Source organism: Thalia democratica, chromosome 5, assembly GCF_965202585.1.
Source record: "Thalia democratica chromosome 5, ktThaDemo2.hap1.1, whole genome shotgun sequence".
NCBI lineage: Eukaryota > Metazoa > Chordata > Thaliacea > Salpida > Salpidae > Thalia > Thalia democratica.
This window is the reverse complement of record NC_139169.1, coordinates 28,437,870-28,455,690: the sequence shown is the minus strand read 5'-3', so window position 1 is coordinate 28,455,690 and position 17,821 is coordinate 28,437,870. Positions and strand designations below refer to the sequence as shown.

General features: G+C 28.5%; 1 protein-coding gene across 1 annotated transcript; it reads right to left on the bottom strand.

The window, feature by feature from the left end:
* Positions 1-208: 208 nt before the first annotated feature.
* LOC145836134 (G2/mitotic-specific cyclin-B-like) lies at positions 209-14,336 on the bottom strand. The gene is made up of 10 exons (XM_082943945.1): positions 14,277-14,336; positions 13,970-14,092; positions 12,917-13,093; positions 12,444-12,567; positions 11,931-12,055; positions 11,477-11,569; positions 9,741-9,887; positions 9,343-9,486; positions 1,022-1,183; positions 209-530 (listed from the first exon to the last, which is right to left on the bottom strand). The coding sequence occupies exons 1-10, from the start codon at positions 14,307-14,309 to the stop codon at positions 459-461; spliced, it is 1,200 nt and encodes a 399-aa protein (XP_082800071.1). The 5' UTR covers positions 14,310-14,336; the 3' UTR covers positions 209-458.
* Between the last annotated feature and the right edge of the window lie 3,485 nt (positions 14,337-17,821).

Here is a 17,821-nt window from a genome sequence, read left to right as displayed (position 1 = left end):
AAAAAAATTATCTATAGATATATTTTTTGTATCAAATTAAAATTTTACTATTTGACATCTAAACTTGGGATTTACTAAAAAAAATAAATATTTCTTTCTTTTGGTAGAATGCACAAAACGCTTTTCTAAATAATATTTACTACAAAACTAATACTTATATAAAAACAGAATATTTAAATAGGTTAGCTACTTATAATTACATAAAAAACGAATCTGTAAACAATTTATTACAATATACAAGATTGCTCAAACATCAGATTAAAACGAAAATAAAAACATACATTAGCAACATATATCAATAAAACGTTTTACGTAAAACCTAAGGATAAAACTACTGTAGGGGAAAAACTTCTAACAAACATTATAAAAGAATTCATTAGGAAAATGACTGGTGCTACCAAACAGCGGTTGTGCTAGTTAGTACTAATATCTCACTAATAATCGTAATACTAATGTGGTTACAGTTCGTCATATGTGTATTGCTCAGCGATATCCTTGATAAGGTGGACGTTTTCAACAATGCTCTCGTGCTGTGTAGGAAAATAGTGTCAGTATAAATCGTTAATGAAGGTTGTCACACACTCGTGTAAAACTGTGCGGTGTGAACCAAAAACAGAGTGAAAAGGAACAATTTTGCCGAATAAGTTATTAGATAACACTGTAAACATAATTTTAGAGTTTAAACAACATGTGAAAAGGTAAAAAATTAACACTTAACAATAATTAAACAGCTAGTACAGTCAAAAATAAATAATAAAATTCGTAAATCAACATGTGAGTGTGTTTCAATTTCAACGTGAGATTGTGGTTTATCACTAAAAATATATATGCAAAATAAAAACAACATTAGAATTTTAAGGTTTATAAAAATGACAAATTAGTTATTAACTATTACCGTTTTCTTTGCTTCACAAGTTCTATAGGAACTTAGAAAACAAAACAAAATTTTACAACATACGGCAAACTGGTTAATAAACAAAGCGCATATTTTACACCTAAAAAATACAAAAACAAAACTAACTTTAGCAATTTTCATGTGTCTCTTGTGGGAATACTTGGAATGGACGAATTTCAATTGCTCGTCTTTCTGGTGTGTGGCATTGAACAGGTTCACGCACATCCTACGAATGGTCGGCATCAACTCTTCTTTGTTGTATGTGCTGTAGTGTTCCAGTGTGGGGCTCTATTTAGAATAAGTACGTTTTATATACATTTTTCTTTAAGAAAGATTTATAATTATAGACAGGGTTGCCCTTCGTTTTAAAAAAAAAAAATCCAGGTTTTTTAAATTTCTTCCAGGTTTTTAAAAGTACACATTTTTGGATCTATTTTTAGTTTAAAGTTAAATTTAAGGTAAGAAACTGTGTTAAATAGTATAAAAAGATTGAAAAGGTACTGTAAAGCTACTTAAAACGTGTTTTTAATAAAAAATGTTTGGTGATGACAAAAATTTACATCTATATGATAAATTTTTTGAGTCAAACTGAAATTTTACTACTGAACATGTTAAAATTCTTAAAAATTCCAGGTTTTTTGTTCAAATTTTAGGTTTTTTAAGGTTTTTTCAAAATTTCATGAATTCCAGGTTTTTCCAGGTTATTTTTGCCTAAATTGTCAAATTCCAGGTTTTTCCAGGATTCCAGGTAAAGTGGCAACCCTGTATAGATTATAGGCTCTGAATAATATATGTATGTTTTAAATAAATTTGCATTAGTAAGATTTAAAATTTCATAATGTTTATAATGATCTAGTACTTAAAGTGTAATGTACTGTAAAAGTTTTTGACAAGTTTTCAGAACAAATCTGTTAATTAGTAATATTTTAGTTGCTTTAGTGATTGAACGTAGTTATAAGGGTATTTTCAAAACTGACGAGCCCTTTTTTTAACTTGGTACTGTGATAAACCACAAAAACAAATGAGTTATACTAGCCAGTCTACCAAAATGTTTATGCTTTGTTAGCAAAATGTTCGTTATATTGTTCCTACATAATAAGGAGAAAGTATCCATAAGTAGAATCATTTTTTTTAGATATTACGCAATTTTACTTCCAATGTTGTAACAACTTGCGCTGTTCTTTCTTCCTTTTCTCTCAAAAAAAAAAGCTTAAGTTGAGTAAAACGCGAGTTTCTTGGGCAGTCTAGTTTTGATCTTGTAAATATAACATATCGTTTTAAAAGATTGTGTTCGCCTCGTACTTCTTGTACGAAGGCGACTGTTTTTTATATTAACTTGTGAATTGGAGTAGCTTATTTGAATATTTTGTTATCATGTTATCGCAGTTTATATTCATTTTTATACAATTTGTGTTTCTAGATTCGATTTCTTATATACAATTAGTTAAGCATTCTAACAATCTAACTATTTAATTAAACTAAGCTTAAAAGATAGTCTAAGTTTAGTTCGCAATTCATCAAGTCAACTTAATTAAATAACTTAGCTAAGTCATATCTAAACATTTAAATAACATCACCGATATATTTATAACGCGCTAGGAGTCAGATAATAACCAGCATCGCGTAAATATAAGTATTAACTCTTTTCGGTCGATCGTTTTATAGTGACCCCTAGTTGTTTAACACGCACCTTATTTCAGTCTGTAACTTCTTTTTATTTTCTACTTTTCGTAGTGGTGACCCAAAATTAGTTTAATACTTATTAAGACTTTAAACAAAATCTCCTAGTATCATGGATATACTTTATTTTAGGCCTAATAGCTGCCAACTTTATAGGGACTGGGAGGAATTCAAAAATTACAAAAATAATACATTAATATCAGAGAGTTCCTTGTCTGACCCACCCGCACCAGTACCCTACAGATATTCAAACGTTAAGTACAATCACAATCTGACTAACCGATTACAAAAAACCCATTTGCATTGGTTAATGTCATGTCTAGATAACGACCTCTACCAACTTATTTTATGGGAAGGGCGCGTCGCTAACCGCTTAACAAATCTTCCGTGGTTCTTGGATGACCACTTTCTTTACGATAAGTATAGGATCATCGAAGTAATCGATGAAGCCCGCGTAAATCTCGAAAATATTATAACAGCATGTAACGAAATTATAGATTTTAACGTTGAAAATGATTTGTTAAGAGCAGAAATTAACAAAAGACAAAGTAAGCTTGATAGATTCGAGAAAACGCAGTTTGATAAAAATGTATGGTTCGAATACCAAGGTTTCGTTATCAGCAACGGTTAGCAACGAACGGTACCAAGTTGTATTAAGAGAAACCTTTAAGCACCTTAACATTATATAGAATGTTTTGAAATATCTCCCTTGATTAGGCGTAGTCCATGAAATACATGATGTTGAGACGATAATTAAGATATTCGAAAAACTTTTGTAGGTACAGCCGTATCGACGAACTTGACAACTGCGAAAGAATAAAACTTATCTTATGGTCCAATGTTTTACCTCCTGATGAGGTGTTTATTTTTTTTAAATCAAACACAAATGAACATAGAAATCTTGCTAACTTAAAGTTATTTTAACGTAACACATATACGAGAAATAGTGAGAATCTTAATCAAGAATTCCGCGAATTACAAGCCGAATACGACGAACATCTACGCAGAGCAATTGCTAGCCGATCTATGCAAGAAATACGCGAATTAGAAGCCGAATTAGCCGAACTCAATCGCAGAGAAGCTGCTAGAGAATCAAAACGCAATCACGCTGTCGCCATACCAAATTATGACGTCACGAGTACTTCGTCAAGTAATGCTACAAAAATATCTATTAAGAACAAACGTTCTGAGCAACCACGGCCAGAATCACCAAGGCCAGAGTCAAAGGTCAGAGCCACTGAAGCTAGAACCAAGGTCAGAGCCACCGAAGCCAGAACCTCCAAGACCAGAGCCATCATAGCCAATACCACATCGAGCAGTCCCAACAATCTGGGCAACCGCAGCCAGAGCCAGATCAATTAGGACCAACGGCCAATGTAGAGGCTCACAGAGAGCCGTCTCCACCCGTGAGAACACAAGCATTACCTGCACCATCAGAGAAGGATGCAGAGACAAAGTCAATCATTAATGAAAGCACAGCAGCGACTACAAACACTTTCTCCAGCCTTAATCCGTCCGACAGAGCGACAAAATCACGAAAGTTGCCCTTTTCTCTAAACAAGAGCACATCAGCGATGCCAAACAACAACGAAACTAAAAATGTTAGGCCCGATCGCGAAATCTTAACAAAAAAACACATTTCTTACTCTAAACGCAAAACAATTGCGAATAACAAAAAACCTTTAGAAATTAGCTTACAGCAAATTTTTAAAACAAACCACGAATTAGTTTGGTTTATATTTCACAAATGGCGTTTTAAAACCAAAATATCTTTGAACAAAATTGAAGCACGCATTTTTAAAACTAATTGAGAATTATTTTGGTTCATTTTTCACCGATGGCGTTTTAAACATATTAAAATCGAGATACTTGTCAGAAACCGTTGTAAAGCTTGTTGTAAAAAGTTTTTGTTCAGACGCTATTTTTCACCGCTGGAAAATTAAACTAAGATGTTATTGAAACTTTACGGTTAATTAGCTCTTACAGCAAAACGTTAAGACCACCAAAAGAGTAATGAACTTTTAAACGCAAAGTTAAGACCAACAAAAGAGTAATTTATGTTATTTAATTATGGCAGACAACTAGTCTAAGAAGCTTTCTGAACAAAGCTTAGGACGAAATCGAGTCATAAGAAATTAAAGGAGTATTTTTGAAGTTTATTTTTCAACTTAAAAAATTTAATTTTGAGCTCTTACTAATATAAAAAAAATGCCTTAATTTGTTAAGCTTTATTTCAATTTGTTTTTTAACAACAATTTTATGTTCAAACTTTGAACTATAAATCTACAGTTGTACTACAGTAACCTTAGTGATTGATGTTAAGAAGGTTTATTACCTTGTTTTTTTGTTGTTATACACTTCAGCTTACTTATAAAAACACAATTTTAATAAGGTCATTTGAGCTATTAAAAATCTAATTCAACATTTAAACGCTAACAACAACTTTGTTTTTAACTTTCCTAAAATATTTAAGTTTTAAAATTTGTACAAAGTTCAAAGCTATATATTTTTTACGAAAACAAGTCAAAACTTTTGAAATGCTTGTAACTGCTTGTTTTATCAACTAACTCGTGTTAAATGTGAAATGTTTTTAATACACTAAGAGTTTATATAACGAATAATTCGTTTAAACTGAAGCTACAAATGTTGTTTAAGTTTCTTATAAACATACCTAAAAGTACTTGAAATACTTGAAATAGTATTTTCTTTATATTTTGGCTTAAACTTTTTTTAAACTTCGCACGAAAACGGCTCGAGAAATCGAAAGTCGTCAACAAGTCGGCGAAGGTGACAAAGATCTGATCTACCATCAGCAAGGCGACCGAGTGGAGTACAGATGAGGAGACCGAGAATGCACGAGTAGCGTCTACGGGAAACAACGGCTCGCGAGCACTACTAGCGAATAAAATTCTAAAAATTATTTCAGTTTTTTTTTCATTTTGTAAATTGTTAGAATTTTTTAATTAATTTTTTTTTAATTCTGCGCGTCATTTACGAAATTTAAAGCATTTACAAAGAAAAATAATAGTTTTTTACAAATAACAAGATAGATGTCGACGGTCATATTTCATTTATGCTTCTATATTAGAAGTTTTTTTAATGTTTTTTACAAATTCAAAAATAATTAAAGACAATATTTTCTTAGAGATAAGTGTAAACTCCAAAGTAGCGGGATTAAGTCGAGAGAATGTAACAACTTGCGCTGTTCTTTCTTTCTTTTCTCTCAAAAAAAATGCCTAAGTTGACAGGGTTGCCACTCGTATTTTAAAAAAAATTTTATCAGGTTTTTCAAATTTCTTCTAAGTCTTTAAAAGTACACATTTTTGGGTCTATTTTTAGTGTCAAATTAAATTTAAGGTAAGAAACTGTGTTCAATAGTATAAAAAGATTGAAAAGATACTGTAAAGCTACTTAAAATGTTTTTTTATTAAAAAAATTTTTGGTGATAATAAAATTTGTTATCTATATGATAAATGTTTTGAGTCAAACGGAAATTTTACTACTGAACATGTTAAAGTTCTTAAAAATTCCAGGTTTTTCCAGGTTTTTTGTTCAAAATTCCAGGTTTTTCCAGGTTTTTTTCAAATTTTCTTATATTCCAGGTTTTTTTTGCCTAAATAGTCAAATTCCAGGTTTTTCCAGGATTCCAGGTAAAGTGGCAACCCTGAGTTGAGTAAAACGCGAGTTTTTTGGGCAGTCTAGTTGTGATCTTGTAAATATAACATATCGTTTTAAAAGATTGTGTTCGCCTCGTACTTCTTGTACGAAGGCGACTGTTTTTTATATTAACTTGTGAATTGGAGTAGCTTATTTGTATATTTTGTTATCATGTTATCGCAGTTTATATTCATTTTAATACAGTTTTGTGTTTCTAGACTCGATTTCTTTATATACAACTAGTTAAGTATTCTAACAATCTAATTATTTAATTAAACTAAGCTTAAAAGATAGTCTAAGTTTAGTTCGCAGTTCATTAAGTCGACTTAACTAAATAACTTAGCTAAGTCATATCTAAACATTTAAATAACATCACTGATATATATTTATAATGCGCTAGGAGTCAGATAATTACCAGCATCGCGCGTATAAGTAACATTATAAGTAAATCGGGATAGTTAAAATGTTATTTTTCTCTTGTAGTAGAAACAATATAGTACTGCTCACTTTAATGTGTGCTGAAGTCATAGAGTAGTTTTAACCACTTCAAGTGAATCGTTTAAAAATGTGTGATAACTGTGCTTAAGGTAGTTAAACAAACCTTATGACGTCAGCACACATTTTAAGTGAGTAGTACTATACTGTTTTGACTACAAGAGAGAAAATAGCATTTGAAGTGAAATTAAGTAATATTTCTAAAAGTTGATTCTACTTATTTCTCCTTAAATAGGAAAAATAAAACAAATATTTTGCTAATAAAACATGTACATTTTGATAGACTGGTCAAAGTTAAGTAACTTCAGGGAAATTTTAAGAATTTTAAAAAAATGTTAGGGAAATTTTTTTCTAGATCTAGAATTAGATTTAGTTAATCCAGTTTCAATATTTTGTTCAGAAAAGTGAATTTTATTCATTTTTTAGTGCTTATTTAGAACTTTTTTAGCCTTGCGGCAAAGTCTTCAATATTCTTAGAATTAAAATAATGATATTACAACAAATAACACTTTTTTAAAGATTTGAAAAAAAACTCAGGGAAGTTTTTGGTCACTCAGGGAAGATTTTTTGACTTAAAAAGTGGCAACCCTGTTAGGTATATTTAATTATTTAAAAAAAAAAAAAATTGAAAAACATTTAGTTTGTAATGAAACTAACATATCATTTTAATATTCTAAAGCTCAGGATTAAATATGGAATTTTTTGTAACAATAAAAGAAATTTTTATTATTCTCAAAACAAGCTTTTGCAAAACAATTTTCTTAAAACAATAAACAATAATGTTTACTTAAAGGAGTTACATTTGTTTCAGTGCTTATAAAACTGAATTTTACTTGCATTTAATTACAGTATTAGTTAGTGTTTGGTGAAGCTCTAAATGTTGTATTATAAAATGTTTAAATTTAAGTTTGAAACGCTCTGTTTTCTTTAGAATAAGATACATCTTGTTACTTGTGTTCAATTGTAGTTTTAGTTAGTGTGTCGTTTGTTTACTTTATATTTGTAAATAAACTTTTGTTGACTTTTAAGTATCTTAGATGTATTTATCTTATCTAACCATATCTATCCCCATTTAATTACCCTTAAATTAACATAGATTGGTTACATTAGACATCACATCGGGTCCTCTTATTAGGATAAGTTTAAGTAGGGTGCTTAAACACTCGCTTATTAAGAAGATATGAGGAGATCGTAGACACTTTTCAACAACTTACATTTTTTTGAAAAAAAAAATTTTGAAATTAACTACATATGATTTCTTATAAAAAACAAAATTTGACTCAACTTTGATAGAGTACCAGTAATTGTTCAAATTAGATCATTTTTAACCTTAATTAAAAAACTTATTAAGTTATTATTTTTTGAAATTTAAGTTTTAGCTCAAAAACACTTTAAAAAGATTATATGAGCTTTAACGGTTTAAAATTGTTGCATCAGTCTTTTTGTAATTATACAAGCATAGCTTTGAATTGTAAGAAATAAATCTAAATCAAACTTGCTGTAGTGCTTAAAATTAACTATGCTCGCATATAATTAGTTTTAACTAATTGAAAATACTTTTACTTAAGCTCTAAATTTTCTTTTTTAAACATGCAATTTGTTATATTTTTTGATATGTTTTCTCTTATTTTAAGCATTCATAAAATAATAATATGGCAGTTAAAAGTGTTGCTAATTAAACTTAAAATTTCAAAATAAATTGTGAATTATAAAACCCTCATCTTTAGTAATTAACACGTTATATATAATGTAGACACCACATAAACTACAATAAACGAGAGTAGCATTACAGGGTTGCCACTCGTTTTTTCGAAATTTTTTCCAGGTTTTCCAAATTTCTTCCAAGTTTTTAAAAGTTCACATTTTGGGGTCTATTTTCAGTTTTAAGCTAATTTTTATATAAGAAACTGTGTTAAACAGTACAAAAACATTGAAATGTTACTGTTATTTTAATGTGTTTTTAAATAAAAAAATTTTTGATGATGACAAAAAAGTCTTATTTATATGATACATGTTTTGTGTCAAATCGAAATTTTACTACTGAAAATGTTAAAGTAGTTAAAAATTCCAGGTTTTTCCAGGTTTTTTGTTCAAAATTCCAGGTTTTTCAAGGTTTTTTTACAAAATTTGTCAAATTCCAGGTTTTTCCAGGTTATTTTTGCCTAAATTGTCGAATTCCAGGTTTTTCTAGGTTTCCAGGTAAAATGGCAACCCTGCATTAACAACATGCAGCATATCAACAACCTAGAAGTAGCTAGAACTCTGTTTAGCATGAATCAAATTATCCAAGATATCCAGAAGTACATAGTTCGTTATATTTTGCCTGAAACATACTAATATATTTCCAATTAAAAAACTCACAACAGACATGCATTCGAAAACTTAAAATTAACTATAAACTACAACAAACGAGAGTAGCATTAACAACATGCAGCATATTAGCAACCTAGAAGTAGCTAAAACTTTGTTTAAAATGAATCAAATAGCCTAGTTATCCAGAAGCACATAGCTCGTTATAATTTGCCTAAAACATACTAACATATTCCCATACTCACAACAGACATGCATGCGAAAACTTGTAAAACTCATAACCATGCAACTAAAAATCAACCAACCCAAGTATCATTGCCCTCGTGCAACATCAACGACAAACACAAAGCAGCAGCACCGATCCTCGACGGGTAGATGTGGCTGAGGTGGTAGTCCACCAGGGCCAGCTCCATCAGGTACTTGGCGAGGAAGTGGTGCTTCGGCTCGACCTGTACGGACTAAGCGGTTGGAAAAAAATATTAATATTTCGCATGCTTGTGCTGCTTGTTTAATATGTTTTCTCAACTCCTTGATGTTTCATGTTAAGAATTTTTGTTGCGTTTGTTTTGTTTTTAGCTACTGTTATAAAAAACTTACTGTGAAAGGAAAAACTTGCATGTTGGAAACAACAGGAATTGGATTAGATAAGAGTTTTACAAAACAAATTGAATTGTAAAATAGTAAAAATCAAGTTCGAACTCACTTCACCAGCTTTGGAGTTTCTCCTGAGGAAGTTCAAGCAGTGAGGTTTTCCCATCTTTATTTTGATGGCCTTGAGCATTTTCATCTCCATCCGAATGACCTGCTCCTTGGTGATCGAGTTGTCTGACACGTACACGTAGTCCGTGAGCTGTTTGATGATAATGATTAGGGGAGTTGCATTTCATATGGTTATAAAAAAAATACATTAATTAGACAATTTCAGATTAAGAGTTTTATTCATCACGGTGTTTCATGCAAACGCAATGATCACGATTAAAAACTCTATAAAGTATATATAGCTTTGTTTGTCTTCCTTTATAGAGTTTTAAATCGTGATCATTGCGTTTGCATGAAACCCCGTGTTGAATAAAACTCTTAATCTGAAATTGTCTAATTAATGTTTATTTGCTTCTTTCTAGTCGAGCTCTGTATTGGAATTTTAATCACTATAAAGTTAACGAAATTATAAAAAATACATCAACAATTTGTTAAAATCTGTTTTTTTTTTTTGAACAGAGTGACTCATTTGGAAAGCATGACTTATTGTATGACGTTTAGAGAACTCAAGTTTAATGCTTAAGGTATAGAGTAAACAGATTAAAAGAAAACTAGTTTTAAGTACTTTAATTAAAATCGGTTACAAGGAACATACTACATATACAATGTGCTATGGGTAAAAAAGGAAGAAGTTCACGTTTAAACTAAGAATATTATGGTTTTCTTAGTTTTAATATTAAATCATAATGTAAATATTGATGTTTGAGTTTATTTTAAGTTGTTATATAAAGGGGTAGGGTTTTCATATTAGGGAAATGGTGTTAGAAATTGAAGGCGAAGAGTTGAGATTATCCTTCAAAACTATCTGCTTGGTCAAAATGACTCGAGGAAAAGTGTCACCTTAAACGATTATTACATGATAGGTGCCTGACAGCCTAACAATTTATGGATATCGAAGCATTTTGGAAAAAAAAGCGAGAAAAAATAAATTACCTTGAGTTACTAACAACTTTAAATATTATAAGTTTGATAATTAGAAAATAAAGACTTCTCTACTTCATAGAGCTATAATAAATATACATTTATTTTCTCATAAATTATTTAACAGACAAGTTTTTGTCTTAAAATAATTCAATTTGTTTTGGCTTTTATTGTCTAGTCTAGATTTTACTCCATATTTTAAACAAATGCTCAATTAATAGCAAATTTTCCAAGACTATTACACCTTTTTTTTCTGAATTTAAAATTCAATGCACTGAAAAGCTTTTTTAGTAAAACTTAGTTTAATAAATAAATATACTAACACTTAAATACAATATTGAATACTTAAACAAGTTAATATAATAAGAAAACGATTTAATTTAATAAACTAAAATAAAAATTGATAGGTAGACAAGAATATTTTAGAACATGGCAATACTTAATGTAATTGTTTTTATTGCAATAATTATATGCTTAGCGGATTTTATCTTACAAGTAAGTACAAATCTTTTTTTTTAGGAAAACTACGTCGATGAGGAAGTTATAATAAAATTATTAACAGTAATTAATTTAGTACATTTCCTTGGAAAAAAATTAAATATAGATCGAAAATGCTACTTAAACAAAATAACAATATTTAACGCAGTTTTCCATTTGGACAAGTTTTGTTTTAATTAAAATTGATACCAGTAAGATTGAATTAGTATTGGCAAACTATTTTTATGATTCCTTACTATAATTATATTTATACTATTTTACCTCAGGTGCATACATTTCCTCGTATTTAGAAGCTATGTGCATTGCAGTCACTCCAACAAGCTGCAAGTTTTTCTTTTCAACATCTTCCGCTACCTGTTGTTTGAAGGAAGGGTGAAGTTTTGAAAACAATGTTTTTCATTAACAGTATACTTCTAGATACAACTAATCTATATCTTTGAAATACAATACATATTTAAAATTCTTAGTGAAATTCTGAAAACAACGATTTAACATTAATTAAAAATAATCTTCGCTCAAAAAGATCCAACTGAGTAGTTCATTTAAGTTTAACAACAACAAATTGGAATGAATTTAGTTTATAAAAAACTAAAGGCGTTTCTCTGTGCTATGATCATTTTGAAGAAGTTTATACGAACTTTTCTTGTAATGTATAGAATTGAACATTTAAGTTCTAATCAAAACATTTACTATAAACAAATCAACAGACACTTACTGCGAGATACCTATCCAGTACATCCACTGTGGTGTACAAAGTTTCTTGCATGAGTTGAAACCTGTGGTTCACTTGAACGAGCCAGTCAACCAAAACTGTGCGCAGTTTGTAGCTGAACTTCTTGTCTGTAATGATTGTACAAATGGTTGTAGAATTTTGTAGATTACTCAAGTAGTGTGATTTTATTAGTAAAAGAATTAAGCATTGAAGATTTCAACAAACATCATCTACTTTAAAACTTCACCTCATTAAGAGTTTCAGCAAAAAATAAATACTTAGTTGAAAAGGAAAAAAATACATGTTATTGAAGAAAAGAGTCAATAACTTTATAGCTATAAAATGAAAAACTTTATTTTATTTAATCTTTTTTATTAAACTTTGCAAATAACTATTGGGACACTCGGCACAAGTTCATTTTTTGAACTTGAAAATATTGTTAAGCTATGACCTTTATCAAATAATATATGCATACCTGTTTAACTAAAACTAATTAATTATAAAACAACAACAAACCTTGCAAGTAATTTTTTGGGACGCTCAAGATAGCTTCATAGTTCAATAAGTACTGGTAAATAGCGGAGGCATATTCGGGTGCCAACTGTGGATCTTCTAATTGGTCGACTGAAGGAACTCCCGCCTGTGATTGGATAAAAACGAAGTTATTTGATTAGATTAAGATTATTTTGAGTATATTAAGCATAAAATACTTTACCATTTAGAAAGTTATAAAATGCTTTATATTTGCATGCTTTATCTAGAGGTCTTCACAATTACTCTGATCACAGTTTATAAAATGTTTTATGTTTTGTATTTGCAAGAATTTCGAATTAAAACCACTCTTTGATAATAAAAACAATGTACGACCAAAAACTTTAAATGCAAGCACTTACACCAGTGCTTATTTATCTTGAAGTGTTTTTTAGTATTTTAATTAAACTTTAATTGAGAACTTTAACATGTTATTTCATATTTTAAAATAAACAAACAGGTCTTGAACCGAAGATGTCAACTACTCCTTCGGACTCAACCTCTTTCATGGAGACATCATTTTCACTTTGTTCAACTTCTTGCATTTTAACCACTGTGACCTCTTGTTTTTTCAGCGTCTTCTTTGCTGGCAACTTTCCCTTCATTTGTTTTCCATCTTTGCCAAATTGTTGATTCTGTTTGAAAAAATAACAATTGTAGTAATCTTTTTAATACAGTGGTTTTTCAAAAAAAAAAGGTTTAACATAACTAGCAGTAGATAAAAAAATTGTATTTAATACACTAAATTTGCTTTTAAGTTGGTATTTAAATCAGACAATTTCTATGATTGACTAGATAAAATAATTACTATGAATATTTTACTAAATACAGGGTTGCCACTCTTTTTTTTTTTCCAGGTTTTCCAAATTTCTTCCAGGTTTTTTAAAAGTACACATTTTGGATCTATTTTTAGTTAAAAGTTTAGTTTAAGGTAAAAAACTGTGTTAAATAGTAAAAAAAACACTGAAAAGATACTGCAAAGCTACTTTAAATATGCTTTTTAATAAAATAAATGTTCGATGATGACAAATTTTTTTTATTTATATCATAGATTTTTTAAGTAAAATCAAAATTCTACTACTGAACATGTGAAAATTGTTAAAATTCCAGGTTTTTCCAGGTTCTTTTAGTGATTTTTGTTCAAAGTTCCAGGTTTTTAAAGTTTATTTTTTCAAAATTTCCAAAACTCTAGGTTTTTCCAGGTTTTTTTAGCCTAAATTGTCAAATTCCAGGTTTTTCCAGGATTCCAGGTTTCCAGGTAAAGTGGCAATCCTGTAAATAACCGAGGAATTCAGGAATTAATTGACTCTTTTTAATATTTTTTTATACTGGTAGTTAAAAACAGTTTATATCCCAGGTTTTGAAAATCCAAAACAGTATAAGCCTATTAAGTATCTTATATTAGGGGAAATCCCTTTACTAAAACTTAAAAACAGTACTAACAAACAAATCTAATTCAGTAAAAAACATAAATAAACTAAAAAATTATAATTATTTACTACCAAATTAACCTGATCAACATTCTGATTTTTGGGCCTCTCACCAAAAGCTTTCCTCTGTTGGCCAAGAACAACTTTCTTCTTCTGATTTACAAAATTGTTCATATTGGTCTGTCCCTTAAGCTTGGCTTCCCTCTGTAAAATATATAGTTGTTTTTGAGACATATTTTATAAATTACTCAATTAAAGTATATTTAAGTAAAAAAAAAAGTAAACAAAAACTTGTTTTTACATGTTATATGAGAATAACTTAATATATTTTATGCAATCTATTGTAATCAAATAAGTTGAATATAATGACTTTTTGTATCAAACTTACAGTCAAATGTTGCCTCCTTGTCACAGCTTCCATTTTTTACTTTTAAATTTTATAAAACCTGAAAAAAGTATGATCATTAGCAAATGGTATGATATACGTATTTGAAAATTAAGAAAATAATAATCAGTTTGCCTTAATCAACATTGTAGTTTCAAATATTCAGTAATGTTACAAAATAAAAAGGAGATGTAAATAAACTATAACACATAGCTTTTAAATTCAAAAAGCATTATGCTGTTTATTATATTAGGGGTAATTGAAAATGTATAAAAAAGTCTTTACAAAACTCTCTTTTTTTACATTGTTTACTAAGAAGCAAAAATTTAACTTAGTAATAATATTGCTGTTTTTATTTTACTTGGACCATTGTAAAAGAGAATTTTTTATATGTACTCGGCAATATTATTTTTATTTCATTAAACTGATCTTAATTGTACAATAAGTCTACCCATCTATATTTATTATCAAACGGAGAGAAGTTGAATGAAAAAATTTTAAAGACAATCTTTTTTTTTTCATACTAGCTTGCCCCAGTAAAAAAGTAAAGTAAAAATGTGATTGAAAACATTTTTTAAACAAAGTTAGCATTAATCAGTTTAGAAATTACAGAAATTGTGGAAAAAGTTATGACTATTTTTAAAACTAAACTGTTTTTGAAAAACTAAAACTTTTCCTTACCAATAAAAAAAACAGGAGTGTCAAATTTTTTTGAGAAATTTCTTATCAGTTTCTAAAACTACAGGGTTTTGGATCTATTTTTAGTTTAAACCTAAGTTAAAGTTTAAAAACTCTGCTAAGTAGTACAACAACGTTAAAAAGAAACTATAAATCTACTTAAAATGTTGTTTTAATAAAAAAATTTTTGATGATGATAATATAACTTTTATTGATGATAACTAAGTATTTTATCTTTAAGGTTGATTTTTAATGTCAAATTAAAGTTTTACTACCTAACATGTATAAATTATTTAAAATTCCAGGTTTTTAGTGACTTTTGTTCAAAGTCCTAGGTTTTTTCAACATTTCTCAAATTCTAGGTTTTTCCAGGTTGTTTTAGCCTATATTTTCAAATTCCAGGTTTTTCTAAGATTCCAGGTTTTTTTCAACATTTCTCAAATTCTAGGTTTTTCTATGTTATTTTACCCTATATTGTCAAATTCCAGGTTTTTTGGTGATTTTTGTTCAAAACTCCAGATTTTTTCAACATTTCTCGAATTCTAGATTTTTCCAGGTTGCTTTAGCCTATGTTTTCAAATTCAAGGTTTTTCTAGGATTCCAGGTTTTTTGGCAACCCTGAAACAACTACCTGACATTTTAAACAATAAACACTTTGTTTCTATTAAAAACTATATAAAAAAAATTATGGCATAAGTATATCATCCTTAGGAGTTATGAAATTTTTTTATTATTCAATTATTTATGATCAGTTTATTGTCCACAGTTGGATTTTGAAATATTGGCACTGAAATGAAATCCAATAAACTTTTAACTTTTTTTAGATTTTTTTTTTTCAAATTTAGAAAACTATTAAGGTTACACATTTACAAAAGCTGCATGGTTTTATGTTATAGATATTTACTTTCTAAAAATCTCATAAGCTGCTAGCAGATATGTAAACAAAAAGTTAATAAGAACAGAGAAAAAATGAGTCTAAACATTTTTTTACACTTAATTTACTAAGATTATCACCAGTTCTAAAATTGTAATTTGTTTTTTCTAAGCATTTTTTTAACTTTCTTAAACTACACAAAAAAAATTAAAATGTTACGTTATTTCAACAAAAAACATCAACTTTTTAATAATGAAAAAGTCTTTGTACACTAAGGTACTTTTTCACGTTTAATAAAAAACTTTTATACTAACTATATGCTGGGGTATTTAATTTTTAACAAAATGTAAACTATTTCCTTTGAAAGTATAAAGTCCAAGCAGGTTAAAAATGAAACTTAAGTTTATTTAATTTGTGAGTAACTTATATTAAAAATTCAGATTTAAAAAATTATATCTAATTGTTCATGTATTGACTAATTGAACAACTTCAAACACATATTTTATAAGCCATAGGTGGTTAAAAATTTACAAATACCAAAATATAATTTTGAATACCCTAAAAAGTGTATTTTTGTTTGTAAATGAAACAAAATTATACACAGTCTAAACAACCTAGTTATTAAAATTTAGAGGCACAGCGAATTTCAAAACATATCATATAAATAACATTGTCCGTTTACCAATAATTGAAACTTAACATAATTTTTAAAAACAAGCAATAGAGCTCTCAATGGTAACTACTAACAAGTTTTATGTTCATTGATCCAAAAGAGAAGTTTTTATTTGTTTGTTTATTTATGTTATGGGTCGAAAGGCTCGGTCATCTAATTACTTTACGAAGAAATTTGATACACGTATAAGGAAGTTTCTTCACAAACCGACTAAATGGATTTCCAGTGAATAAATGGTTTATATGGTTTTTCATTTATAATAATATTTAAGCTTAATATCGAGTTAACTAATCTTAATCTACAGGATTAAACTAAACTATTACATGTCAATGGTTTTATTATAGAACCTTGATATTTTTAATTAAAACTTCTTTTTAAATCGATCACTTGCGACGATGAAAAATTTTATTAATTATTCAGAGTTGCTAGGTTGTTGGTTCCACGGTTATTTTTCTAAATTTCTCAGATTCCAGGTGTTACCGGGCTTTTTTTAGCCTTAATTGTCAAACTCCAGGTTTTTTGGCAACCCTGATTACTACAAAAAAATCAAATAAGCTGACTCTATGGTATTGGATGGAGGTGTGGCTATCTAACTTACTAAAATAAAAAACTTGATAAATATTTAAGATGCCTTAAAGAATAAATTGAGTGCAACAGTATTATCAGCAAGCAAAGCTTAATTACCAAAAAAGACCTTTTCATATCGCAAGTGATTGATTTACAAATAATTTTTAAGAAAATTTATAAAGGTTCTATTTAATTATTTTATATAAGCCGAACAACGAGTTGATGAAACTTAATAAACAGGAAATTTGTTAACTGTTTTATTTCGACGTTTAATTTACTTAATGTTTACTGAATTTAAAATTTTTTCACATATCGATCGAAAGTAACAGTTGTTTTAGTAAACAAAAGGTATTAAGGTTTTATTTAATTATATTAATAAGCCTAATACCGAGTTGATTAAACTTAATTATAAGGACGTGCTAAAACTGTTATATTCAAACGTTTAATAAAAATATCTTTTTTTCTATAAGACTTTAATACGTGTTATTAAAACTTTATTATAAACCGATCATTTGCGACGATGAAATTATTTTTTAATTATTAAATGTTAAACAATCCATAAGCTGACTATCACTTAACATATGGAACGATTTACTGCTCATGATATTTTCTTTAAAAGCAATGCAGCTTTAAGCAAACATTGATCATAAAAAATTTGAAAACAGCCAACCTTAAAACTACAGTAAATATTCTGTAACATCATACTTATACAAATACTTACTAAAAAAAACACCTTTTAAATAAACTTATGACGAA